The 25,544-nt window shown below is 39.3% G+C and overlaps 7 protein-coding genes across 7 annotated transcripts in view; all 7 read right to left on the bottom strand.

Annotated features, from left to right (window-relative positions):
• The window catches only part of rapgef5a (Rap guanine nucleotide exchange factor (GEF) 5a), a 103,072-nt gene that overhangs the window by 10,653 nt on the left and 66,875 nt on the right, over positions 1 to 25,544 (bottom strand). The gene's annotated exons all lie outside the window — the stretch shown is intronic.
• LOC108901990 (cell division cycle-associated 7-like protein) lies at positions 3,366 to 9,201 on the bottom strand. Its single transcript, XM_018703676.2, has 10 exons — positions 9,045 to 9,201; positions 7,376 to 7,522; positions 7,168 to 7,268; positions 6,576 to 6,849; positions 6,389 to 6,451; positions 5,986 to 6,171; positions 5,560 to 5,715; positions 5,297 to 5,446; positions 4,011 to 4,147; positions 3,366 to 3,828 (listed from the first exon to the last, which is right to left on the bottom strand). The coding sequence occupies exons 1-10, from the start codon at positions 9,060 to 9,062 to the stop codon at positions 3,807 to 3,809; spliced, it is 1,254 nt and encodes a 417-aa protein (XP_018559192.1). The 5' UTR covers positions 9,063 to 9,201; the 3' UTR covers positions 3,366 to 3,806.
• Positions 10,716 to 11,386, bottom strand: LOC108901985 (lactose-binding lectin l-2). Its single transcript, XM_018703671.2, has one exon. It carries the CDS (start codon positions 11,280 to 11,282, stop codon positions 10,794 to 10,796), a length of 489 nt encoding a protein of 162 aa, XP_018559187.1. The 5' UTR covers positions 11,283 to 11,386; the 3' UTR covers positions 10,716 to 10,793.
• LOC108901986 (lactose-binding lectin l-2-like) lies at positions 12,841 to 13,494 on the bottom strand. The gene has a single exon (XM_018703672.2). It carries the CDS (start codon positions 13,418 to 13,420, stop codon positions 12,938 to 12,940), a length of 483 nt encoding a protein of 160 aa, XP_018559188.1. The 5' UTR covers positions 13,421 to 13,494; the 3' UTR covers positions 12,841 to 12,937.
• Positions 17,742 to 18,793, bottom strand: LOC108901987 (lactose-binding lectin l-2-like). Its single transcript, XM_018703673.2, has one exon. It carries the CDS (start codon positions 18,744 to 18,746, stop codon positions 18,189 to 18,191), a length of 558 nt encoding a protein of 185 aa, XP_018559189.1. The 5' UTR covers positions 18,747 to 18,793; the 3' UTR covers positions 17,742 to 18,188.
• Positions 20,779 to 21,612, bottom strand: LOC108901989 (lactose-binding lectin l-2-like). The gene has a single exon (XM_018703675.2). The coding sequence runs from the start codon at positions 21,507 to 21,509 to the stop codon at positions 20,961 to 20,963; it is 549 nt and encodes a 182-aa protein (XP_018559191.1). The 5' UTR covers positions 21,510 to 21,612; the 3' UTR covers positions 20,779 to 20,960.
• LOC108901988 (lactose-binding lectin l-2-like) lies at positions 24,219 to 24,854 on the bottom strand. Its single transcript, XM_018703674.2, has one exon. The coding sequence runs from the start codon at positions 24,849 to 24,851 to the stop codon at positions 24,297 to 24,299; it is 555 nt and encodes a 184-aa protein (XP_018559190.2). The 5' UTR covers positions 24,852 to 24,854; the 3' UTR covers positions 24,219 to 24,296.

Genomic DNA, 25,544 nt, shown 5'->3' on the forward strand with positions numbered 1-25,544 from the left:
CAGTGGCAATCATCACCACTGAAGACATGGAGGAGGACACCCCTGAAGGCCTGGGCGCCTCCCCTCAGATTGTCGCCGTGGCGACCCTCTCCCGTGACTCTGACCCCGCTACACCCACCACCTCTAATCACCTGGAGGAAGAGGAGGAAGAGGAGGAGTTTTGAATAGGCGACTGACTGCTGTTTCTTTGCAGAGAGGCTGACTTCCTGTTTTTTTGGGAGTCTTTGCAGGGACTGAAAGGGTGGCTACTTTTCTTTTCTTTTTTTTTAAAACTTTTAATTTTACATCATTTTAAAAATGTCGTTCTCTCATGAAAAGGGACTCAAAAGAGACAGGATCATGCGATGAACAGAAACCGAAAAATATTAACTTTACAATCGAAAATAAAAAATAACTAACACATATAAAAAAAAATTTAGCCTAAACATACAAAAGATTAGTTTGGCTTTTATAAAATGAATCTATAATAATTCCATGCGCGGTGGGGAAAGGAATGTAAGTAGTGTCTAGATTAGCACATGACAGGGGGACCTGCTGAATCTAAAACCATCCGACTTCGAGAAACATTTTCGTAATCGCAACAGAATTTAACTCTATGCACAAAGTTGTGTTCCTGTTTCATACCTGTCAGACAGTGCTGAGGGTCAATCATGGTACAGGACTGTTGCAGAGCAGTGACAGAGCAGGGAGAGTCTTGGGATGGTGAGTATGCCCGTGTGTGTGTGTGTGTGTAGATATATATATATGAATGAGTGTGCGTTTGTATTCCATGCTGTCATGGAGAGGATCTACCTAATTTGAGTTTTATTCATGGTTCAGGTTTAGTCCTCGAATCAGATTCAGGTGTTGATTTCCTTCGAGACCAGTCAACGGATAAACTGTTATTGAGGAAGAGAGGGATGATTAAAAAAAAAAAAAAGAGTAGAAAAAAAGCACATATAAAAAGATTTATAAATAATGCATTCCTATTGAGGTGCAGTGGCCATTAGAAAAAAAAAGGTTTCTATAGAGAAAACAATCTAGCTTTCTACAACTTTGTTTGTGTAGTGAAAGCAATACTATAATGACAATCCTAGTGAAACCATGTTTACATTGTCAGGGAAGTTTTCTCTGTTTATAAAAACAAGCCAGTTCGCTCTAAGATTATGGTGAACATCTGAAAGCGGTGCTGTTGCCCAAACAAAGCTGGTTACATTACAGCTACCACAGAGAGTCATCAACATCATGTCTGCAACTACCGTGAGATGGTACCTGGTAGACGTAATGGACGGGTTTTGTCAGGCAGCTGGCACAGTCACTGATGTTGCTTTTTGCTCTCTGTGCTCTGGGTCACGACCCCCCACAACCACCACCATACACACACACACACACACACACACACACACACACACACTCCCTCCACCACCTCTAACCGATGTACTACAATTGCCTTAACACAAGCTGTTGTACAGAGGGAAATTCAGAGTGAGGTGGACACAGAAAGATGGGAGTTCTCCTGCATTACTTCAGGAGGAGGGGTGGGGTGACGTGGAGAGCAGGCCACAGCACAGAGAAGCAAAGTGAGGCGGTGGTAAGCGCGGCGGGGTGGGGCGTGGGTCAGGCTATTTCGCTATGTGGATATTTGAGATGTTTTCTGGTGGTGGTTGCTCTGTGTTAGTTCAGTGCGTACATAGTTTTTAAATTAAAAGATACTTTTATTTTATAGAATTTATCGATTGTTTTAAAAAAAAGTCCCTCCCCAATATGTTAACACACAGGACCCCACTGTGTATGGCTAATTTATTATTTATCCTTGATTTGTAATATTTGCCTTTTGCTGGACTTGTATTTGTGTGCGTTGATTCTGAGGTTGTGTACAGCATGTTTCAGTTTTTTGCCGTAGTGCTGCTTCTCTCTCTTCTTTACTCTTTGTGCTTCTTTTTCTTTTTTAAAATCTACGTCTGACCATTGCTGTTCATTTTCTTCTTCTCTTTGCGCCATAACATGTTTTTGGAGTAAAATAAATAACAAAAAGAAGAAGAAAGCAAAAAAAGTTACTATTGTTTAAAGTTGAAAAGGTTGATACCAAACAAATTTAGATGTTTTTGGTAATATTTTGTGTGACAACCAACTTTTTTTTCTTTGATATTTTGTAGTGACATCTCATTTGTAAATCTTTTTCTAAAGATGTTTGTTCGTCTCCATGACATTTGATAATGGGTTTTTTGCCAGGTTAGCCTCAAAGGCTCCAGTTTATCGATATTTTTAAAACTGGTTTGTACAAACGTGTTATGTCAATAAAAAAGAAAAAAAAGGATTTCAAGCAGAAAAAATGCTTTGCCTGCATAACACTTGACAATAAAGTGATTAAAACTTAAATTCCTCTCTGATGCTCTGGTATTTGTGTGTATCAATCTGGTAGAAGTAGAAAATACAGTCACAAAGAAACAAGTGAGCCATAACAATGTCAGCATATGGTACACTTTGACCTCAACACACGCACACACAGTTATTGTAACTCCTCCTTCCTCCTTATTGCTGGGTAATCTGTCAGCTGTGTTGTGACAGCAGTGATGATGGAGTATCTGTGCTTCCTTTGGGAACAATTACGGCTCCCAGGTACTGTCTCTGCTGTTAATGGATTCTAAATTGATGCTGCCAGAATCGAACCTGTGAGTGCTCAGTTACAGGAAAACGGATAACAAGGCCTTAAACTGTCTACTTCAGAAAACACAAACTACAAAAGTGGAACTCGGCTACAACCAAAGTGTGAGCGGAGAGAGTTCACCGGCAGGTCACTGTCAGGCTATCACGTAGAAGGCGGCTCACACACACCTTTGACTTCTAACTCCTTTGAAGAACTTCAAAAACAAATGTACAACCTCTCACTGCACCCACAGGTGTTTTATCATGATGATGTGTGCATACACTCCCATTAATCCTGAGTGTGTGCTGTAAAACTGACACTGACAACAGATAATTAAGACATCAGGCTCCACCAGACAGCAGTGATATACCTTTCTTATACACATTTCATGACAATGATGCCTCATAAAAATCCAGTGACTTCAGGTTGACCTCTGACAGGGCTGTGAGCCTGAGGTACCTGGTCATTATACAAAAATCAGCTGACCAGTTGACCTGGAACTGACCCCCACAAAGCTTGGGAAATGATATTAGGCACACGCACATACACACACACACATTCAATGACCTGCCTCATCCTACCTTTAGGAAAAGTTTGGTGCAGCACAAAAGGTGTGTGCACCACCCCCCCAAATGTACAATAATGTTAGGCTTGACTTTCCTTTTCAAAAGACATACCTGTGAGAGCTGAATCAAGCACTCAACAGATAAAAGGCTGAATGGTTATAATTGAAAAATCATTTAGATAATGCCATTCTTTATTAAAATTACAGTGGACTGACAAGAAAGCTGAACCACTTTTAGACAAGTAGTTGGTATAAAAGGCTCCGTTTGCATCCGTAACACAGAAATTTACCACTTAAATTTGTTCTAGAGAACACCAAGAGAAGAAATATTCCAAAGAAAATGTACAACTCAAAACTGAGTACTGGCAAGACATTACTGCATCTTATGCAGCCTTATATCAGGTTATATAAAACATATTAACAGTGTATGTGCCTTATCTTAAGGTGACATGAAAAAAAAAATCTTTTTGCTTTTGTTTCTCTTGTTAGATAAAAGGTTGATCTATGCCTAAAAATGTGCATTAAAATGAGTTCTACAGTACTGTACTGCACCAGAACCTCCTCCAGGTACCAGCTGTACGAGCAGGTTCTCCTCGCTGGCCAATACTCTGGACTTTACTGCAGCTCTTTCTGAATACTGATGGAAGAAAAAAAAAACAAGACATAAGTTCTATCTACTGTCAAAATACTTCTCATCTAGGCTGCAACTAATGATTACTGTCATGCTTGATCCATCAGGAATTTTTTCAACTTTAGTTTTAGGGAGTTTCCATCCCAGCCTGTAACATTAAACAGTGGAGTGAGAATGAGGTGACCTACCTCTCCAGATACTCGTGGACATTGTCATGGCCATTGTAGCGGGCCAATCCCACCAGGATGCCGGTAGCGCAGCGGCCCTCCTTCTTACGACACAGACTGCAGTTACACATCCCTCGACAGATGGGACACGACCATGTCTGTAAAGAGAAGGTCCAAATTTCATGCAGGTGAGGATACATGTTCTTACTCTACACAAGTGAATCCATGTTGAGGTTTGAGGTTAATTTCACCCTTAAGTCTTAATCATTTTCAAATCGCCTGCTTTTAAAGCTTCAGGGAATGAATACCTGACTTCATGAAACAAGAGGCTGAATTGTGATGACGTTTGTACAATGTGTTAGGTTTTTCTCATTCTTCCTTAGGTAGGATCTTTACTGATGACAAAATAACACGCCTAATCTTTCTTAGTGTTTAGTTTCACTTGTTAACCACACACTCTGTACTGAATAAAATGATAAAATTATATGCTTGCCCTTTATAAAATCTACAGTTAAACATTAACCTGATTTCCTCTGAACAAAACATTGTCAGCTGTTTTCAAACACAAGCAAACATGCTACTCCATTTCAGCTGTAAATAATGTCATTATCTTATATATTTTTTTAGTTAGTCAAGCCCTGGCTTGGACACAGTGTCCATCTGTCACCTGTGTCTTTACCTTGCATTCTGTGTCTTTTTATTGCGTTTCTGTAGGTGGTGCTCTTTGCTTTATGTTTTCAACTCTGGTGGTTCCCACTGATTTTTCTGACCACTCAGTTCAGCTTTTATTTGAAACAAAATAAACAAAATAAATTCTAGATAACCAGATATCAGTAAGATTAACAAAATGTATCTGTATTTTAAAAAATCCTATTTTTGAAAAGTCAGCAACAAAAAACACCAGCATATAATACCATATACAGTATAATATATATTAAAAAAAAAAAAAGTAAAAAAGGTCAGCACACATTGACATTGCATTAGAGGCAAGATGAAGCTTGTCAGTATGTCCTCTGACCACTTCTTTGCCACTACTGGCTTTGTGCTTTCAATTGTTGCAATAACTTTTATGCGATAAAATAAAACAAATGAATAAATAAAGATAATTACTTAAAAGGAGACAAATGCTTTATTAATCTATTTGAAACTACTGGTGCTTTCAACTTCAGGATTCACAAGCTTTCTTTTCATTTTTCTCTTGGGTGTCTTTTCAGTCTCGGAAGACCCCACATCCACCTCAAGTTTACCAAACCCACAGTGTGAGAAATGGAAGATGAAATGTTTAACAACTGTGTATTGGCACTGACCGGGTCGAGCAGCACAGTGCGTACGTCCTCTCCGTAGCGGTTCTTCAAGCACGGCCCACAGAACTGACCTTTGGCCCCCACACAGAAACCACTGCGACACACTGTCTTCGTGTCCAGAGTCTTCTGTCTGCACTGGTGGCACGAGCTGCCCTGGAAAAACAAAAAACAAAAAACACAGTGAAGAAATGCAGTAACCCTGAAATGAAAACCTGTTAGTACAAGTATGGACAGTACTAAATAGGCAAAAGCCTGATGAGACTCACATTCTCTTTGTCCCAGATCTTGTCTTTGCTGCGGTACGCTATGTTGTCCAGGTCTTCTTTGGTGATTTCATCCACTGACCTCACCACATACTGACTCCTCCTCGAAATGTGACTCTTCCTCTTTTTCCGTTTCTCACCGATATGTTCCTCGTCCACCTGACCAATCACAACACAAAGATTGTAGGTACAACTGCAAGGACACTAAAAAGAAATACTGCTATATAACCAGTAAAATAAGTAGGTTTATACATAAAATCAGTCATGACTTTACAATTTATTTTCTGCTATTTGTTTTACGTATAACTGAGATGAAAGTTGATTACTAGATAACTAACTGCTGACTGTAACTGTGCATCTTCAATGCACAAAATACTTCACTGAAGATCTAAGTAACATCTGGCTAAAAAGGGGGTGTTGAAGTCGTACCTCCACCAGTCTCCTGATGTCTACAGTCCTGGGGCCTCTGTGAGTGACCGGCTCACTCTTTTCTTCCACCGCAAAGTTCTCAGGAGGACGAGCCTTACGGGACGGGTTCCTCCTTTCTGATCCCATCTCTGGTTCAAACTTGCGTTTCCGTGCCATTGCTTTCTCTGATGCTTGTTTCTTCTTCTTCTGCAGAAATAAAACAAAGTCTCTGTAAAAAGCAAAAAACAGCTAAACTTGTTACAAATGTATGATAACTAAAATGTGTTGTTTCATTAAGTATACGTGTACTAGTCTGCCAGATTAATGTAATGTTACAGGTGATTGATACTCTTTTATGAATGGTTATGTTCATCTCTCTGTTATATGTTTGTGAGAAACTGCTGCTGCTTGTGTATATCCTCACTTGAGGGGTGGTGGGCTGAGTCAGGTCAGCCATGGTGGTCAGGTCAGCAAACAGCTTAGCCAGCTAAAAGACAACAACAGAGAAGACCTGAGTCAAAGGAAATGTGATAAGCGAGCAACAGATATAATTCAGGTATACAGATCACAGAATATAGAGAAAAGGCAAAAAGGTTGTGAGAGGGCATCACCATGGCCTTGTTTTCCTGGATGTTCTTGTCTCGTTTCCTTAGACTCTGAGACAGGACCTTCTCTTTGTCGTCGTCCTCCTCTTCTTCTTCCTCCTGTTCCTCTTCTTCTTCGTCGTCGTCGTCTTCTTCTTCTTCCTCCTCCTCCTCCTCCTCCCTCTGCTTCATCCTCTGCCTTCCTCTGGCTCTCTGTGAAGGGGGAGTTTCTTTGCTGGGCTTTCTGACATTTTTCTCCTGTGGTTCCTGTTTGGGAGTAGACAGTCTTTTCATAGGAAACCTGGGGAGAAGAGTTAAAATCAGGTCATCGTTTAATCATTGAAGAATCAATGCAAATGCCATGAAACAGTGTTTAATAAGATCCCTTGTTAGGCAGTAAGACGAACACACAGGAAAACAGTGCTAGACTGAGTTGATGCCCATTCTCAATTCTTTGGTCAAATGGCAAATATTATTGGATTTATATTTCTTCCATGTCAAGATCCAAAACATTGAATGTGACACTAATAGTCTTGGCCTGTTCAAGAAACATCATGTGGGTCTTTGTTGCATTTAAAGCCTCTGTAATCCAGTGTATCCTACAGTCCTGTAAACACACCTCAGGGCTACTAAAAGACTCCTCCTCTTTGGGGGGGGTGCCTCCTCGCCATCAGAGTAGAAGCCAGTGTCTACGTCGCTGTCCTCCTCTGAATCCATCATCTGGAGAAAACAGGAGAGAAAAAGCACATAGGCTGGTGCTTTGGTTGCACCATCACACATCTTCACATTCTTATCAAATAACACAGCCAAAAATACATTTTTCATACCTTGGTCTTCAGCCGTTTGCTACGGCATCCTCTGTCGTCTTCTTCTTCCTCATCCTCGCTGAAACCTTCAAACTCCTCCTCACTGTCTGACTGGCTGAACAGGCGAGCCAGCTCAGCGGTGATGAACTTGGATTTGAAACACGGAGCCTGTTGGCAGACATATCGAGCAACATACTGAACTAGGTCTGTTGGAATTAATGGCCAGTTCACGTGTAGTCCTACTATCACCACAGCACAGCAGTAGAAGTCTAAATTCAACTGATAAATATTTTGATATTATTGCTGGCTGTGGCAACAAGGTGAATACATTGTTGTCTTTCGAATGTGTTACACATACACGACCTGCTGTTAAAAAGCAGGACCATTTTTCAGACCAACTTTCAAACTTTACACCAGGGGGAGCACCACTCCATCAGTGGACATCCTTGGCCACTGAGAGAAAACTGGGGGAACAATTAATTTAGTTCAGATGTGGCACAAGATTACACTATCAACATAGTTAACTTGGCTTCTTGAGTTTAAGCCAGCAGACACCAGACTAAATCCAAGGACATCCTTATTACCGCAGGCCTGTGCAACTTCTCAGGCATTGCAGGGCAGGGCCATTTGAAACCAATGATAAAGTGAGATGGAAAATGAACAGACACTGGATTTACTTCCTCATGGTTTGGGATTCCACAGATCTCAACGCTGTATGTGTAAATAGATAATTAATACAGAAATTACATTAAAACAAATATTTCAAGTTTTATTTTATGGGGGCTGTGACTGTGGATACAGTGCATGTAAAAACCCAGTGTATTTTACCAGGTTTTACAGCATAAAATAACTAATGCATAGCATTCTGTACCAGGCTTTAGAAACATGTCCTCAGTTCAAAATCATTTTTTATGAGCAATTCCCATCACATTAGGGAGATTCATGACACATCAAACAATGTTATGTATGTTTTTTTGAGCTGTTAAAAGGGCCCAGTGCCTTGAGAAAAATACAGGATGAAGTGTATACATGTTATTCTTTCTTTACAAAAAATCATATAGGGGGCAAGACTGAATTTCTTATTAGGCCCAGAGTTTCTAATAGCTCTACGTGAGACTGTAATTTTTCAGAGTGTAAAACAGTGTCAAGTTGTGTAGATGTCCCATGTCTAACTTGTTGATATCTGCTGCACCACCCCCTCCAGCATCAGGGGTATTGACCTCCAACCTACCAAAGAGGAGGACGACACAGACTGGACCCACCTATACATCTCCTTGACAAAACACTAAGTCTGGCATTCTTTTGCCTCGAGCCTCATCTTACCGCTCAGGCATTAACCCAAAATGCAAACCATCCCGTGTACATTGATGTGAAGCAGATCACGTGTAAGCTAGCTCGTTAACCAAGTCAAAACAAAGACTAACGCAAGTTTTGCAAATAGAGTTCAGCGCATAAGGTTATGTCAGGATGCCTGGGTTGCCATAGTGAACCGACTAAAGCCAAAATAATTATCTTATGCGGAAGAGAAAGTTATTATTGCGTCTTTAGGATGGAGGAAATTCAGGTCGGCCAAGCCAGCAACGTTAGCTGTTAACAATGGTGTTCATTTTGACTCATTATGACTTTTCTTCACCTCAAAAACTGATAGGGAACAGAGAGCTACATTTAAAGACACGGCTCTCCCGCTTACCTTTGACGTGAGGGTCATTTTGTATCCGTCTGGCAGCAAATTTCGGTCCAACAAAGTTTTGTCTTGTAACGTGAAAACCAATGAGTAGAAGTGGATTTAAAAATTAACCGCTGGAGAGGACCGGTGATTGCAAAAGCAGGGGTGTTGTCGTTGGTGGGGTTATATCTAAATACGGAGATAAACCCAATAACTGTAATTTTGAGAGTCCACTAATGGTGAGATGTACAAAAAGCCTTCATTTTCTTGCTTTTTTGTATAAAGGGGATTTCCTTTATGTTTAGGGGTAGTCTCTCTTCAGAGTTCCCCCCGCACTCACAATGGTACAGTCCGACCCTTCGCGCGAAAAACGGCATATGGGCGTGGTAATCCCGGACAGCTAGGGACCGTGCTCCTGTCATATTATAAAGTGTGTTTGTCTTTTTATTCCATTGATTGTGTTCAACTCATAGGTTCAAATGCTACTTTCTGCAGTAGTGGAATGTAAATACATTCACTAAAATACATTCAGTTTATTAAAAATATATGGTTAAGTACTAATATGCCCAATTAATTACTCACAGCCCATAGAGACCTGGTACTACATTTAGGTGCTGCTTACACAGTAATGTATCAGCAACCATAACTGATTAAGATATAACAGTATAAATATAACAAAATAAGCACTGACAGAGCTCCTTAAACTGCATAATGATTACTGTTACTTATGATACTACGTTTAGCTGATGATACTTATACTTTTGCTTAGTCAGCTTTTCAGTGCAGAACTCATAGCTTACTTACAATGGTGTATCTGTAGATATATTTTCAATACTTTTACTTCAGCAAAGGATCTTAATACTTATTCCAAGTCTGACATTCGGGCATAACATTTGAGAGGAATTTCTGCAGGTGAAATTTATTATGTTGGTTCTCAAGACCTTGCGACCAAGTGTTTTGAGGCCAAGGCATATTTATTATCAGTTTTCTGTGAATTTTCCTGGAATTTGTGTCGCTTGTTGCCTGGCAACTGCCCAGAGCCAAGAATTAGTCCAAGTCCAGGGCTATGAGTAGTATTTCTATGTAGTGTAATGTCTATTGGTTCAAGTATTAATACTTGGTGTAGAGTTAAGTAATCGAGCTTTAGTGTTTCATACATCACAGTCAGACAACAAAAGCCATTGTTTAATTTTTAAAAATTCCATCACTGGAGCTGTATATTTTTACTAAAAGACAGAGCCACAGTCAGAAAAGCTGATAATAACCAAGAAACCTTCATGACAAACACCTAGCTATGTGTTATTACCAGAACACCATTTATTGCTTTGACTCTTGGAAGTGTGACTGTGTAGATGAATAACTACACCTGCTGGATCAGTAATGTATTCATGATGTAATCCAACCAGCTGTTGAACTGTTCCTTCATTTATCTAACAACCACAGAGCCTGAAAAGCCAGAGCAGACATGTGAGAACAATTAAATAAACCTGCAGGAGGAAAAATATTGTATGTGGACTGAGGTGTCTTCATGTCATTGTTGTTAAAAGTGAATTACTTTTGGTTTAACGTCTATCAGTAAAACATTTTTGTATGTTCAAATTAGTAAAACAGAGAAATGGATGGTATGAAAACACTGGGAAAATATTTCCTTTGACCAACCACAGAAACATTCATGAAATGACTTCTATACACACATTAACTTGTGCATTTGTTTCTTTATTTTTGAGGCTAAATTCATTTCTACAGAGCAACAGGTGGAAACAACATCAGTTGCTAAGGACAATCTATGCGAGATGCACAAACAGAGGGATAAGTTTGAGAACATGGAACATCATTCCATTTCCGGTCTGGTGCATAGTTGCTGTGAGCACAGTGTTCACCCCCGTGGTGATTGTTTGGCTCTCCTGAACTCCAAAAGGTAAACTTCACCACACAACCATCAGACCACATCCATCTGTTTTCTTTGTGGATGTCACTGAGTCCGATCCAGGTGCGTCCCTCTGCATTGTCAAAGTTCTTGATCAGGTCCTTGACAAAGTTCTGTTCCTGCAGACTGTGGATGGACACCAGGTTGGCTCTCTCTGACCGACATTGGAGCTCTGCATCAGCCCAGGTCAAACGTGTGGAGACGTACTTGTAGCAGCGGCCGTTGAAGCTGAACCAGAACATGGGACAGTTTCCACGCTGCAGCTTCACTTCACGTTCATCTGAAGGAGACGCAGCAGCCAGAGTCAGACCAAACAAGAAGAGGAACAGGATCATAATGTCGTCTCTCTGTCACAGGAGTGGGACGATGGGCTGATGTGTTGGTTGGAGATGATCTGATGATCAGCACCTTGAGGTGGGACTGAGACCCTGAAGGAGACAGGTGACAGCCCACTTCCTTTTATATGCCTCAGAGAGGGTGTCTGCACTGTTTCTGTGATATCATTGGTCAAATGCTCTTTGCAAACACTTTCATTTGTACACAACTACACAGTATCTGAAAATGAGCCAATAAGCTCACCTGGAGGTGTCACATAAAATGTTTTCTCTCCATTGTAGCATTTGACAGGCATATATTTACACAACGGTATTAGAATAGTACAAAGCATTCAGTGTGTCCTCTCTCGCATTGTAAACTTAAGGTTTTTAGTTTTAACATGGAAACATGTGTTTAAAAAACATTGCTCTCCAAAGAAACATGACTGAACAGAGACATGACAATGGCTGATGAAAGACTAAATACAGCCTGTTGGTTTTCTCTCCACTGTAGCATTTGACAGCAGAGGAAAAAACAAGCATCATCACACCAACTTGCTCCTCTGCTGCCCTCAAGTGGCCACTGTGATAACCTGACTCAGAGGTGACAGAGGAAGGAGACCACTCATAATATGATGCAAAATGTTTGAATGAAATGCAAAAAAGTTATATCTGTGATCAGATCAGCAGTGTAAGCGGTGTCTTTGTGTGTGTTATTGAGTGTGTAAGTGCGTTAATGTGAAACACAAATCTCAAACAAAGAATGATGTCATTTGTCAGCTTTGATTTTGAGCTCAGTCAGGTGTACTGCACCTCTGACAGGGTCTCAGCTCCACCCTCTGACTTCCTGGAACAGAAGGAAAAGGACAACCAACCAGAGAAGACAAGACAGGGCCTCATCCTGGGTCACAACCAGAGGACCACATACTTTGTGACCAAATACTAGATCATTAAAGCTGAGCTAAACATTCTCTCATCACTCCTCTCTAGCAGCTCAAAGGAACCATGGTAAACCATCTTTCAAGTCCCTGTCCATTGATTTTGTGGCATATCATGGATGTTGGGTGTCACATAGAACAGAATATATAAAAATATAAATATTGCTGTGGTGTAAGAATATGCCTGTGTTCGGTTGTTATCTTTTATAGTTGAAACAAAAAAGTCGACCACAGAGAATCTCCCCTCATATCAGCTGAAGTCATACATCGTTTTATAAAAACGATGTGAGCCGGTGTTTTTTTTTTTTTTTTTTTTTTTTTTTTTTTTTGTCTTAAATTCTGATAGTGTGTGTGTGTGTGTGTACAAATGAAAGTATTTGCCAAGTGCATTTGAACAATGATATCACAGAAACAGTGCAGACACCCTCTCTGAAGCATATTGCTATCTGATGTGTAAATACTGAGTTTTATGTACATAACTAGATATTCATGAACGTGATGGGAGGTGAACTTCTGAAGACAACAGCTGTAACACTTGTGTTGTTCCCATACTTATCTTTCCTTTGACCCACCACTGGAATTACAAGAGTGAGTTCATTAGGAAAAATGAAGATGAATGAAATGACTTCTGTACACACATAAACTTGTTCATTTGCATATTTATTTTGGCCTTCAAACACATTTTAACAGACCAGCAGCTGTAAAGTTGATGCATTGAACTGGAGAAAACAATCTCAGTTACAGGGGACAGTCTATGCGAGATGCACAAACATAAGCGTAACTATAACCACATGGTTGATGTTTCCATTTCACGTCACCACCATAGTTAGTGTATGCACAGTATTCTCCAGCGGGTTTCGGCTGTTCTCCGTTCCATAATGTAAAGTTGAGCGGAGCCCCATCAGACCACATCCATTTCTTATCAATTCTGTCACTCAGGCCGATCCAGGTGGGCCCCTCAGCATGGTCAAAGTTCTTGATCAGGAAATTGACAAAGTTCTGTTCCTCCAGACTGTGGATGGACACCAGGCTGGCTCTCTGTGACAAACACTGAAGTGCTGCGTCAGACCAACCCACACGTGTGGCAAAGTATTTGTAACAGCGGCCATTGAAGCTGAACCAGAACATGGGACAGTTTCCACGCTGCAGCTTCACTTCACGTTCATCTGAAGGAGACACAGCACCCAGAGTCAGACCAAACAAGAAGAGGAGCAACATCATGTTGGCGTCTCTCTGTCTCAGGAGGAGGACAAGGAGCTGATATGAACCGTGACGTGGGATTGAGACGCTGAAGGAGACAGGTGACAGCCCACTTCCTTTTATATTCCCCCGAGAGGGTGTCTGCACTGTTTCTGTGATATCATTGGTCAAATGCTCTTTGCAAACACTTTCATTTGTACACAACTACATAGTATCTGAACATGAGCCAACAAGCTCACCTGGAGGTGTCGCATAAAATGTATAGTTTATTCATTTTCAGTAAAACTGATAAAATGCAGAACACGTGTCTTCAGCCAACATGAGGGGAGATGTTAGTATTTTTGTTTGACTTTTTTATTTACAACCAAACAGGCATATATTTACACAACAGTATTAGAAGAGTACAAAGCATTCAGTGTGTCCTCTCTCGCATTGTAAACTTGAGGTTTTTAGTTTTAACATGGAAACAAGATTTAAAAAACATTGCTCTCCAAAGAAATATGACTGAACAGAGGAACCATGGTAAATCTTCCTCCCAGTCCTTGTCCATTTATGCCCAATACATTTGCATCAAAGACTTGAGAGTTTGGTGAAGTAACTATGGAGGTCCATGTTGTGCAATTTTTTCTGACCTCCTGCCACCACAAAATCTCTGGCTTTAAGTTGACAATGAGTCTTTCAGATTGAAATTATCTCCCCTCCAATTCTACCTTGTCACTGATCATTGGTCTTGTAACTGTAGCTGATCCTCTTCTTTTGCACAGACAAGGTGAACTCTGGGGATATAAAGCTTTTTTTTTTTTTTTTTTTTTTTTTTTTAAGTTTTTCGTTATCTCTATCAAGAGTTTTATTTTTATTTTTATTTAACCAGCATCATCTTTTAATGAATAAATCACATGTGGTTCATGAATACCTCCTAACAAGAGTGCACAGGGTCACCCTGGTTTCATTTCAAATAATCTACTATATGTTTAGCAGAGAAGAATTTGACCTCTTCTCTTTGCATTAATACTTGGTGTAGAGTTAAAGTGACCAGGTGATTGAGCTCTAGTGTTTCATACATTACAGGCAGACAACAAAAGCCATTGGAGATGTATATTTTGCTGTATATGTGTGGGCGGCTGTGGCTCAGGAGGTAGAGCGGTTGTCCACCAACCCGGGAGGTCGGTGGTTCGATCCCTGGCTCCTCCAGTCTGTGTGCCGAAGTATCCTTGCCCCCCCCCAAAAAAAATTGCCCCCGATGTAGCATCAGAGTATGAATGTGTGTGCATGAGTTAGAGGGCACTTTGTGTATATATAAAGAACATGTGTATGTGAATGGGTGAATGTGATCTGTAGTGTGAAGCACTGTGAGTGCTCAAAATGACTAGAAAAGCGCTATAAAAGTACAGTCCATTTACTTTTACTGAAAGACACTTCCCTCACTTCGGCAGGATGACTACAAAGTGATATGGGTCATCAACAGCATCAAGAAACCCCATTGCTAAACCACCACTGACTATACCTCCACACACACAAACACACACACACAGAGCACAGGGCAGAGGGTGTTTATCAGTTCTCCACACAGTTCATGCGAATCACCTGACATGAGACAGAGGCAGCTGTTCATACACTGCTAAGTTGTTGTGTCTCACTGCCCACTGCCACCACAAACTCTCTAACTGACTTTAAATCCACAATTAGTCTTTTATTTTGAAATGGTCTATATTTCTACCTTTCCTCTAAAGTCACTGGACCCATAACTGCAGCTGATCCTCTTGTTTTGTGGCATATCAGGGATGTTGATTGTCACATAGAACAGAATATAGAAAAATATAAATATTGTCTAAGAATATGCCTGTGTTCAGTTGTCATCTTTTACAATGACCACAGAGAATCTCCCCTCATTTCAGCTGAAGTCATACTTTTTTTCTAAAATTTAGTCAATTATGTGACTTGTCTTAAATTCTGATAGTGTGTGTGTGTGTACAAATGAAAGTATTTGCCAAGTGCATTTGAACAATGATATCACAGAAACAGTGCAGACACCCTCTCTGAAGCATATTGCTATCTGATGTGTAAATACTGAGTTTTATGTACATAACTAGATATTCATGAACGTGATGGGAGGTGAACTTCTGAAGACAACAGCTGTAACACTTGTGTTGATGATCAGGAAATTGACAAAGTTGTGTTCCTCCAGACTGTGGGTGGACACCAGGCTGGCTCCTTGTGACAAACATTGAAGTGCTGCATCAGCCCAGGTCAAACGTGTGGAGACGTACTTGTAACAGCGGCCGTTGAAGCTGAACCAGAACATGGGACAGTTTCCACGCTGCAGCTTCACTTCACGTTCATCTGAAGGAGACACAGCAGCCAGAGTCAGACCAAACAAGAAGAGGAACAGGATCATGTTGGCATCTCTATGTTAAAAGAGCAAGGTTGATATGTTGGTTGGAGATGATCTGCACTGTGAGGTGGGACTGAGACCCTGAAGGAGACAGGTGACAGCCCACATATGCCTCAGAGAGGGTGTCTGCACTGTTTCTGTGATAACATTGGTCAAATGCTCTTTGCAAACACTTTCATTTGTACACAACTACACAGTATCTGAACATGAGCCAAGCTCACAGGTGTCACATAAAACATGATTTATTGATTTTCAGTAAAAAAAATGTTGACATAATAAAATGCAGCTTTAGAAAAGACGTGTGGATTCAGCTGTCTGAAGGTTGAGAGGAGATGAGGGGAGACTTCCCCTGATAAATAATAACAACATATCAATATAGGCATATATTTATACATCAACAAAATTACAATAGTACAAAGTCTTCAATGTGTATTCGCTTATATTGTGAACTTTGTGTTTTTTGTTTTAACATGCAAAAAGGATCTAATTAAAGAAAAAAACATGACTTCACACAGTCATGACAATGGCCAATAAACACTAAATACAACCTCCTTGTTGGCTTTCCCTCCATTTAAACATTTGACACCAGAGGAAAGAGATGAACATTGTCACTCTGACTTGCTCCTTTGCTTCCCTCAAGTGGCCACAAAACATAACAACAAGGACTTTTACATTCCAGCATCACAGCAGAAAAAGAGTTTGTCCAGCAGCTTAGATTTATGATAGGTGATCATGAAAGAGTTTTCTATGGTTCAATGATGAAACAATAAAATTCTGACATTATTCAAAAAAGTTAGGCTTATTGCACTACTGCAGAGCAAGGGATGGAAAATCACCAAGTGGAATCAGACATAACCTTTTCTATTGCTATGGACAAGATGTAAGATACGCAAACAAAACCAGTGTACGAGCACACGCATTGTATTTCCATTTCAAGTCTGTGCCAAAGTTGTTGCGTACACAGTGCTCATGCTGCAGTGTTGTCTGTCAACAGAGCATCAGGTGAACAGTGACCACACTGAATCTGACTTGCAGCATGAATCCCTCCACGCTGCAGTTTCACTTCTCTTTCATGATCTGCACTGTTATGTGGGATTGAGACCCTGAAAGAGACAGTTGACTTTCTCCTTTCTTTATTTGCTTTGGAGAGGGTGTTGGCACTGTCGCTGTGATATCATTGGTCAAATGCACTTGGCACAAAAAGAGAGACCAAAAAAACACTTGCTCAGTAAAGATGTCACATAAAATCTATAACTGATACAGCTTTAGAAAAGACGTGTGGCCTCAGCTGTCTGGAGGTTGATGACATGTGAGGGGAGACATATTGCTTTGTTGAATTTTCTTTCATTTACAATAGATAAAAAATAAAACACACTGAATATTGGTATATATTTACACATCAACACAAGAAGTAAACAAGTAACAAGTAAACACAACTTATATACACAAATGTATCTCAGATTGTTCTGAGCTACATTTACTAACAACTAATCTGCATAGCCATAATTAAAAAAAAAAAAAAATCCCTGGTAATGATACTTAAAAGATAATTGTTTTTTTTTAAAAATCTTGGCCTTATTTTCCCATGTTTTGGGTGTAAATGATTAATAGGGATGAAATCTTTGGAATCAGTGCAATATTGAGAAAGAGCAGTGTACTCAGTAACCATGAACAGCTGCTGCAATGTAAACCAGTGGACATTTGTCCATGTCAAAGTGCATCCATTAAAGTGCTCGTTTTTCCCACTTTGTTTGTGTTATTGTGTAACACAAACAAACAAACCAATCAACATTTTGTGGCATAATCCAGTTCACCACTGATTGTAACATCAGTAATGAACACACTGGAACACCTTTCTGACAGTGTCAACAAAAACTCAGCATTATAATCTTCTGAATAAGAATTAGAGTAAGAATAAGAATTAATATTTTAAAATCATTCATACAGAACTTATTTACATATATATTTATTAATTGAACAATTTATTGAACAGTCCCAGACTGTGTGGGTAAAGAGGTGAGCTTGAAGATATGAAAGGATTGACGTCTTTGTATTAAGTTTTGTACTGCATATTTTAACCTTGTATAAAATACATGAAATTATAATATATTCAAATTATCTCTTTTGTTCATCAGTAGAGTTACATGTGAAAAAAGTACTTTATACCAGTATTACTGCTGTTGAATTACTTTTCTTCCGAATCTAAACATATTGAGATTTTTCATATTGAGGTTTTAAAATATTTCCTTTGACCCACCATTGAAATCTCCTTAGTATGTAACGTTCATGAAAATGAACTTTAATGAAACGACTTCTCTACATAAACATGTACATTTCTATATAGGCTTAATGCATCACCTTAGTGATGAGTTGAATCAGACTTAAACTTCTTGGCTGCTAAGGACAAACTGTGCGAGATGCACAAACAAAATTGAATGTATGAGAGCAATTAATGTCATTCCATTTCACATCTGTGCCCAAGTAGTTGTGTGTGCAGTGTTCATTTTCTCCAACATTGTTCGGCTCTCCCGGGTTCCAAAGAACAAAGTTGACTGTACACCCATCAGACCACATCCATGTGCCTTCTTTGTGGATGTCGCTAAGTCCGATCCAGGTTTGTTTTTCAGCAGTGTCAAAGGTCTTGATCAGGGTTTTGACAAAGTTCTGTTCCTCCAGACTGTGGATGGACACCAGGTTGGCTCTCTGTGACACACAGTAGAGCTCTGCATCAGCCCAGGTCATTGGTGTGGAGACGTACTTGTAGCAGCGGCCATTGAAGCTGAACCAGGACAGGGAACAGTTTCCACGCTGCAGCATCACTACATGTTCATCTGAAGGAGACACAGCACCCACAGTCAGACCAAACAAGAAGAGGAGCAACATCATGTTCTCTGTCAGAGGAGCAGTGCAACAGGTTGATGTGTTGGTTAGAGATGATCTGATGATCAGCACCATGAGGTGGAATCGAGACCCTGACGAAGAAAGATAACAGGCCACTTACTGTTATATGCCTCAGAGAGGGTGTCTGCACTGTTTCTGTGATATCATTGGTCAAGTCCGCTTGGCAGACACTTTCATTTGTACACAACCTAACAGTACAGTTTTTTTTTTTTTTTTTTTTTTTTTTGGAACATAAGCCAGAAAAGCCACAAACTCACTTGGATATGTCACATAATTCCATACCAAACATAGGAAAATAAACATGTTCTCTCATGCATTGTGAACTTTGTGTTTATTGTTTTAACATACAAATATAATATTATCAGAATTAATTATTATTGTTAATAATATTTATAACAATATTTGCTTTTAAAAACATGACTGTACAGAGACATGACACTAACTATATACAGCCTGCTGGTTTTTCTCCATTGTGACATTTAAAACCAGACTTGCTCTTCTGCTGCCCTCAAGTGGCCACTGTCGAAACCTCACTTAAAAGTGTGTGAGAGAGGATGGAGACAACCCAGCTCTTAAATAATGCAAAATGTTTAAATGAAATGCAAGTTATGTGATCAGGTAAATAGTGTAGGTGCTGTCTGTGTGGGTTGTTTCACGCTTCTTTCTTTTGACTCATGCACTCCATGCCTGCCTCTGTCTGATTTCGCTCTATCCTGGCTTCAGTCTTTTAGCCCTCCTGTCACATCCTGTATGTGACACACCTGTCTGTCAGAGAAAAAAAATGATTCCTTCACAACTTGTTCATCTTATTAGAGTATGTTCTGTTTCTCTCTGTTCTGCTTCTGAGCAGATTAAGGAACAGGTTTGGTCAGTGGTGTGGTTTCCCTTTTACACTCAACTAACAGTAATCTCAGTTGTCTGTGACAGGTGTTGTAAACTGAAGGTCATTTCACAGTCATGTCACAGAGTGAGGTAGTTACATGTGATTTGATGTTTGTGTGTGTGTGTGTGTGTGTGTGTGTGTGTGTGTGTGTGTGTATTAATATTTAAAAAGTTTGGAAATATTCCAATATACCAATGTGCTGTGATGACATATGTCTTTTCTATTTGAAAACATAATATAATGCAAAATGTTTTAATGAAATGCAAATAAGTTACATCTGTGATTGTGTCAGTGGTGCAGGCACTCCTATAGCAGCAAAAGGCGATCATGGTTAACCCTCCTCCCAGTCCTTTTCCATTTATGTACAATTCACTTGCATCAAACACTTGAGAGTTTGATGAAGTCACTGTTGAGATCCTTGCCTTTATGTTTGATGTTTAAAAACCTATTGCTGCACCCTGGTGTAAAGGACCACTGACTATACCTCCCTACACACACATACACACACAGAGAGAACATGGCAGAGGGTGTCTTCTCTACTGTGTGCGTCCACAGCTTTGTTTTTGTGCATCTTCACCGCAGCTCTACAGTACATATATAGTTGATTATATAAACTAGAAAGAAAAATTTAATCACCATTATAGTCACATAAGAAACATGTATGAGGAGTGTTTGGTTAAAAATTAACCAGGACTTTTAAATGAAAACAAGGAAATTAAATAGAAGTAATAAATATTTATTACTATATGATACAAGTGAATTAACTTCTGATATCATTTCCATAGAAATACCAGGAACCTTTCAGTCCAATTTATTTTTGCCCTCTGTACTAAGTCACAAACAACAAATATTGCTCTTTAAAACTGTGCTAATCTGGTTAGTGATACATGGACCGGATCTCCAAAAGCAGTGCATATATGATCCAGCTGTTAATTTACACTTGATACCCAAACAGGATCGTGCACACAGTCATTCATGATGTAATCCAACCAGCTGTTGAACTGTTCCTTCATTTATCTAACAACCACAGAGCCTGAAAAGCCAGAACAGACATGTGAGAACAATTAAATAAACCTGCAGGAGGAAAAATATTGTATGTGGACTGAGGTGTCTTCATGTTATTGGTGTTAAAAGTGAATTACTTTTGGTTTAACGTCTATCAGTAAAACATTTTTGTATGTTCAAATTAGTAAAACAAACAAATTGTAGGATATGGAAAAGCTGGGAAAATATTTCCTTTGACCAACCACAGGAACATTTGTGAAAATGTTAATGAAATGACTTCTAATACAGACAGTAACTTCATCATTTGAAGGCCTAATGCATTTCTACAGAGCGAGAGGTGAAAAGTCACCAGGTTGAATCAAACATAACAACATCAGTTGTTAACGACAAGCCATGCGATATGTACAAACAGAGGGATAAGTATCAGAACATGGTCTGTCATTCCATTTCTGCCCAAAGTTGTTGTGCACACAGTCTTCATGTCCCTTATCATTGTTTGGCTCTCCTGCATACCAAAAGCCAAAGTTCACTGCAGACCCATCAGACCACATCCATCCTCCTTCCTTCTGTGTGTCACTGAGTCCGATCCAGGTGCGTCCCTCAGCGTGGTCAAAGTTCTTGATCAGGTTTTTGACAAAGTTCTGTTCCTGCAGACTGTGGATGGACACCAGGTTGGCTCTCTGTGACACACAGTAGAGCTCTGCATCAGCCCAGGTCAAACGTGTGGAGACGTACTTGTAGCAGCGGCCGTTGAAGCTGAACCAGAACATGGGACAGTTTCCACGCTGCAGCTTCACTTCACGTTCATCTGAAGGAGACGCAGCAGCCAGAGTCAGACCAAACAAGAAGAGGAGCAACATCATGTTGGTGTCAGAGTCTCTGTCTAAGTCTTTAGAGTATGATGGAGCTTTTCTGTGTTGTTGGATCATATGAAGAATCTTGCAGAGACAGCAGGAGGGCCACTTTCTTTTATATGTTTCAGGGAGGGTGTTTGAACTGTTGATGTGATGTCATTGGTCAAATATACTTGGCAAACACTTTCAGTGGTTCACAACCACATCATATCTGAACATGAGCCAAAAAGAAGAAAAAAACACCTGCTCAATGAAGATGTCACATAAAACCTATAATTAAATAAGTTTTAGAAAAAAATTTGACTTAGTAAAATGCAGCTTTGGAAAAGATGTACGGCTTCAGCTGCCTGAGGGTTGAGGGGACACAAGGGGAGATATATTGTGTGTCCCCTATATGCAAGAGGGGACACATCGAGGGCTTTGTACTATTGTAAGATTGTCAAATTTGTCATTTTGGTTTAGCGTGGAAACAGGATTTTAAACACTTCTTAAAAAAAAAACAAAAAAACAACAACTTCACAGAATCACGACAATGGGGTATAACACACTTAATACAACCTCCTTGTTGGCTTTCCCTCCATTTAAACATTTGACACCGGAGGAAAGAGATGAGCATCATCACACTGACTTGCTCTTCTGCTTCCCACAAGTGGCCACAAAACATAACAAGTACTTTTACGTTCCAGCATCACAGCTTCAAACCACAAACATCTTTTCTTCTCAAGTGTGCCCCTTCATTGTTTTGCTTTTCTGGTACTTCACCGCAGCTCCACAGTACATATATAATTTATTATATAAACTAAAATATAAAATCAGTATTATTTGTTGGAACTAAAACATTACAGTGTCGTGAGAAACATGTATGAGGAGTGTTTGGTTAAAAGTTAACCAGGACTTTTAAATGAAAACAAGGAAATGAAATAGAAGTAATAAATATTTATTACTATATGATACAAGTGAATTAACTTCTGATATCATTTCCATAGAAATACCAGGAACCTTTCAGTCCAATTTATTTTTGCCCTCTGTACTAAGTCACAAACAACAAATATTGCTCTTTAAAACTGTGCTAATCTGGTTAGTGATACATGGACAAGCAATATATGATCCAGCTGTTAATTTACACTTGATACCCAAACAGGATCTTCTGGGATCAGTATATTTCTGTGTTGTTTATGGAATTTCTTATATTTTATCTCTTTGAATTTATAACAAAGAGAATGGCTCCAATATGATCTTCTCAGACATCTTCTTCATCAGCATTATGACGGTGCTCTTCTCATCACTTCATGTCTATCAAAGGTATATCCATTACAGCTCTGTAAGCTATTCTAAAAACATGAAATAAAAATGTTACTGTGTAAAAATGTAAAAGGAATTATAAATATGTCTCAAATGGTCTAAGAAGATCCATGTCCTGTGTTAACATTTGTGTTGATAGTGTGGTGGGCTTGAAGATATACAAAAACATTTTTGTGGAAATCAAAATGAACTTGTTTAAAAGACATATCATTGCTATCATCATGGAACCCTACTCATGATATATATCATATATATGATATATATATGATATATGTTACCCTTTCTACCTAATGTAACGTTAGTCAAGGTTGTCAGACCTTGATGGAGACCTGAAGTATTAAGTGTCTACTGATTAAAAATATGATGTATTTTTGCTGTTTAGTTCCTCCAGTGAAACCAAAGGTGCACTTCCACTGTTTTGTTTTTGTGGGTCTTTACTGCAGCTCTACAGTACATGTATAGTTTGTTCTACATATTATCTATTTGAACTAAAACATCATAGTGTCATGAGAAACATGTATGAGGAGTGTTTGGTTAAAAGTTAACCAGGACTTTTAAATGAAAACAAGGAAATGAAATAGAAGTAATAAATATTTATTACTATATGATACAAGTGAATTAACTTCTGATATCATTTCCATAGAAATACCAGGAACCTTTCAGTCCAATTTATTTTTGCCCTCTGTACTAAGTCACAAACAACAAATATTGCTCTTTAAAACTGTGCTAATCTGGTTAGTGATACATGGACCGGATCTCCAAAAGCAGTGCATATATGATCCAGCTGTTAATTTACACTTGATACCCAAACAGGATCGTGCACACAGTCACCCTGGTTTAATTTCAATTAATCTATGTTTAGCATAGGAGAATTTGGTCTCTGCCCTTTGTGTTATTACTTGGTGTAGAGTTAAGTGATTGGGGGCTTGAGCTCTAGTGCTTCATACATCACAGTCAGACAACAAAAGCCATTGGTTAAGAAAATAGCATTCATCACTGGAGCTGTATATTTTTACTAAAAGACAGAGCCACAGCCAGAACAGCTGATAATAACCAAGAAACCTTCACAAAACATCTAACTATGTACTATTATAAGAAAACTGTTTGCTGCTCTGACTCTCCACAGTGTGATTGTATAGATGAATAACTACACCTGCTGGATCAGTAATGTATTCATGATGTAATCCAACCAGCTGTTGAACTGTTCCTTCATTTATCTAACAACCACAGAGCCTGAAAAGCCAGAGCAGACATGTGAGAACAATTAAATAAACCTGCAGGAGGAAAAATATTGTATGTGGACTGAGGTGTCTTCATGTCATTGTTGTTAAAAGTGAATTACTTTTGGTTTAACGTCTATCAGTAAAACATTTTTGTATGTTCAAATTAGTAAAACAGAGAAATGGAGGGTATGAAAACACTGGGAAAATATTTCCTTTGACCAACCACAGAAACATTCATGAAATGACTTCTATACACACATTAACTTGTGCATTTGTTTCTTTATTTTTGAGGCTAAATTCATTTCTACAGAGCAACAGGTGGAAACAACATCAGTTGCTAAGGACAATCTATGCGAGATGCACAAACAGAGGGATAAGTTTGAGAACATGGAACATCATTCCATTTCCGGTCTGGTTCATAGTTGCTGTGAGCACAGTGTTCACCCCCGTGGTAATTGTTTGGCTCTCCTGAACTCCAAAAGGTAAACTTCACCACACAACCATCAGACCACATCCATCTGTTTTCTTTGTGGATGTCACTGAGTCCGATCCAGGTGCGTCCCTCTGCATTGTCAAAGTTCTTGATCAGGTCCTTGACAAAGTTCTGTTCCTGCAGACTGTGGATGGACACCAGGTTGGCTCTCTCTGACTGACATTGGAGCTCTGCATCAGCCCAGGTCAAACGTGTGGAGACGTACTTGTAGCAGCGGCCGTTGAAGCTGAACCAGAACATGGGACAGTTTCCACGCTGCAGCTTCACTTCACGTTCATCTGAAGGAGACGCAGCAGCCAGAGTCAGACCAAACAAGAAGAGGAACAGGATCATGTTGGTGTCAGAGTCTCTGTCTAAGTCTTTAGAGTATGATGGAGCTTTTCTGTGTTGTTGGATCATATGAAGAATCTTGCAGAGACAGCAGGAGGGCCACTTTCTTTTATATGTTTCAGGGAGGGTGTTTGAACTGTTGATGTGATGTCATTGGTCAAATATACTTGGCAAACACTTTCAGTGGTTCACAACCACATCATATCTGAACATGAGCCAAAAAGAAGAAAAAAACACCTGCTCAATGAAGATGTCACATAAAACCTATAATTAAATAAGTTTTAGAAAAAAATTTGACTTATTAAGTGTCTACTGATTAAAAATATGATGTATTTTTGCTGTTTAGTTCCTCCAGTGAAACCAAAGGTGCACTTCCACTGTTTTGTTTTTGTGGGTCTTTACTGCAGCTCTACAGTACATGTATAGTTTGTTCTACATATTATCTATTTGAACTAATACATCATAGTGTCATGAGAAACATGTATGAGAAGTGTTTGGTTAAAAGTTAACCAGGACTTTTAAATGAAAACAAGGAAATGAAATAGAAGTAATAAATATTTATTACTATATGATACAAGTGAATTAACTTCTGATATCATTTCCATAGAAATACCAGGAACCTTTCAGTCCAATTTATTTTTGCCCTCTGTACTAAGTCACAAACAACAAATATTGCTCTTTAAAACTGTGCTAATCTGGTTAGTGATACATGGACCGGATCTCCAAAAGCAGTGCATATATGATATAGGATCTTCTAAGATC

This window comes from Lates calcarifer, linkage group LG3, assembly GCF_001640805.2.
Source record: "Lates calcarifer isolate ASB-BC8 linkage group LG3, TLL_Latcal_v3, whole genome shotgun sequence".
In the NCBI taxonomy this organism is placed as follows: domain Eukaryota; kingdom Metazoa; phylum Chordata; class Actinopteri; family Centropomidae; genus Lates; species Lates calcarifer.